The sequence below is a fragment of the Otolemur garnettii genome, unplaced genomic scaffold, assembly GCF_000181295.1.
Source record: "Otolemur garnettii isolate 467f Iridium unplaced genomic scaffold, OtoGar3 scaffold00069, whole genome shotgun sequence".
In the NCBI taxonomy this organism is placed as follows: Eukaryota; Metazoa; Chordata; class Mammalia; order Primates; family Galagidae; genus Otolemur; species Otolemur garnettii.
The window spans coordinates 6,791,971-6,794,263 of NW_003852464.1; the positions used below are offsets into that span (position 1 = coordinate 6,791,971).

Sequence of the window (2,293 nt, forward strand, 5' to 3'; positions counted from 1 at the left end):
AAAGCAGCATTTCTCAGCCTCAGCACCAGGGACATCTGGGGCTGGGTAATTCTCTGTGTGGGAGATTGTCGTGTGCATCGTAGGATGGTGAGCAGCACCCCTGGCCTCTACCTTCCAGATGTCAATAGCATCCCACCAGGTGAGACAATCAATGGCTCCAGATGCTGCTTAGATGCAAGCCAAGTCTTCCTCAGTTAAGAACCACTGCTGTGGGTCCAAACTAAAGTTTACACCTTGACTCTGCTTCCCTGGGGAATGTGCATTTCACAGGTATACTGCAACTCACACACCCCAGCAAACATCTAATAATCAGTCGCTTTAGAGATCTTTCTAAATTCTGTATGATCAGAAATATAATTTGTGAATGGTAGAGAATGGTTAGGAGGAAGCACTCTACGTTTCCAAGAGAATTATAGAGGTAATTTTACTGTGTCATTACATTAGTAAGAATTATCTGAAGCATGAGGCTTAATTGACAAATATTCTAATAATTAGAAAAATGCTAATTGTATATTGTAACCTGCTAAGGATCATAAAGATTGAGGCAATCGAGGGACAAAAAACCTAGTAATCATCAATGGCTAGCTTAGATCACAGCCTATTCCTTGACTAAGTGTCTGCCACAAAATTTCAAATTCTAAAATCTCAAGTCTTGACGTTTAAACTGCTTGCTTATGCTGTAGCCTCATCATTTCTTTCAAATGATCAGGAAGAAACCCTTCACATGTCAGGAAGAAGCATCCTTATATGTGTCAAGAAGCACATTATCTAGTTTTAAAGCCATTTCTTCAACATCCACATCTTCAGTTTTGTCATAATTGTCAACTCCAGATACATCACTATCTCTATTTTGTTCTTTTCTTACTGTCTTTAAACACTTATCAAGTCTCTTTATGAACAAGTCCACATCCTGCGTCTTCATTCCGATGGCTGATGCAGCATTGAGATAGGCACAGGGGTAATGATTCGTATGTGACATAAAGCCTCTGAAAGTGTAGCCACTCACAGTTTGCACAGACCCAAGAGGCACAACCCTGAAAGTAGAAAGATTTACTAATTTAATATGTCTGGTGATGTTAACAGAATGTCACCCATAAACAAAAGATGTGTGTTACAAGCCTTACACCTACTTATTAAAAAGTTTTTAAAACAGCCATAAATCATGGCCTACGTAAACAGACAGTGTAAGCCCTAAAATAAAATGATACAAGATTCTGCTATTTTACAAAGAAAAGTCCCACCTGGTGATTACCACTTACTTATCTTCTGTGAAAGAGTTAAAAGCTCTAGGAACCTCAAACACCGTCACCTCTTTTAAAAAGAGGAAAGAAAATTGTTTTTGTGCCAAAGCTGGAATCTGACTTCACATACACATGCACATCCACCTTGGTTATCATGTGTCAACTATAATCGCCAAACCAAAATTCTAACTACCTGATCAATGCTATGCAATGGAAGGTTTTAAGGCAAAAATCAGAAGAAACCATGTAACTGCTTACAGTGGGTTGCTGGTCAGCCAGCAGTAATATTCAGCGATGGCATATGCATTATTTAAGCTGGCTTTCACTGACATATTTAAATAAGCAGACTTCTAATCCTTGCCTTTTTTTAAAGTCAAGTAAGCTCAACCCAAGCATAAAGACATACTGGCAACACTAAAAGCAAGATCAATAAATCATTTTAGACTATACTCGTAATTTACTAAATTAAAAGTGTCAAAACTATACTTTATACTAATAAGAATTCATCAAGGTAAAAGGTGCATTTTTCCTTTAAAAACTTGTCCTTTGATAATAAATCTCTGACCTCTGATAGAGAGAAATTCTCTAACAGAAGCATGTAAAGGAAAGTATTTAGAAGCCAGGAAACCAGGCAAAATGGCTCATGCCTGGAACCCAGGACTTCCAGAGGCCAAGGCAGGAGGACTGCTTGAGGGTAGGGGTCAGAGACCAAACCAGCCTGGACAAAATTGTGACACCTTGTCTCTAAAAAAAAAAAAAAATGTTATCCAGGCATGGTGGTGCACCTACAGGCCCAGCTACTCAGGAGGCTGAAGTGGGGGGATGAGCTGAGGTTACGGTGACCCATGATTACGCCCCTGCACTCCAGTCTGGGCAACAGAGAACCTGCCTCTGAGAGAGAAAAAAATAAATGATAGAAAAGAAAGATAAAAAGGAAAGTATTTAGAGTAAGATATTTTGTTTCCAGTTATTTTTCTCTGACCTCATCAAATCTAAAATGAAAAATGAGATTTGCTTTCATGCCACATACACTAAAGAAGGAAAAGTACATT

General features: G+C 38.7%; 1 protein-coding gene across 2 annotated transcripts in view; it reads right to left on the minus strand.

The window, feature by feature from the left end:
* Nucleotides 1–402: 402 nt before the first annotated feature.
* SEPSECS (Sep (O-phosphoserine) tRNA:Sec (selenocysteine) tRNA synthase) overlaps nucleotides 403–2,293 on the minus strand; it is a 33,616-nt gene continuing 31,725 nt past the window's right edge. The window contains exon 11 of one of the 2 annotated variants that reach the window (XM_003793505.2): nucleotides 403–1,034. In XM_003793505.2, the coding sequence (XP_003793553.1) occupies nucleotides 728–1,034 (307 nt within the window). In that variant the 3' untranslated portion in view covers nucleotides 403–727. The remainder of the gene's footprint in view (nucleotides 1,035–2,293) is intronic. The other variant, XM_023515336.1, reaches the window with a different exon arrangement.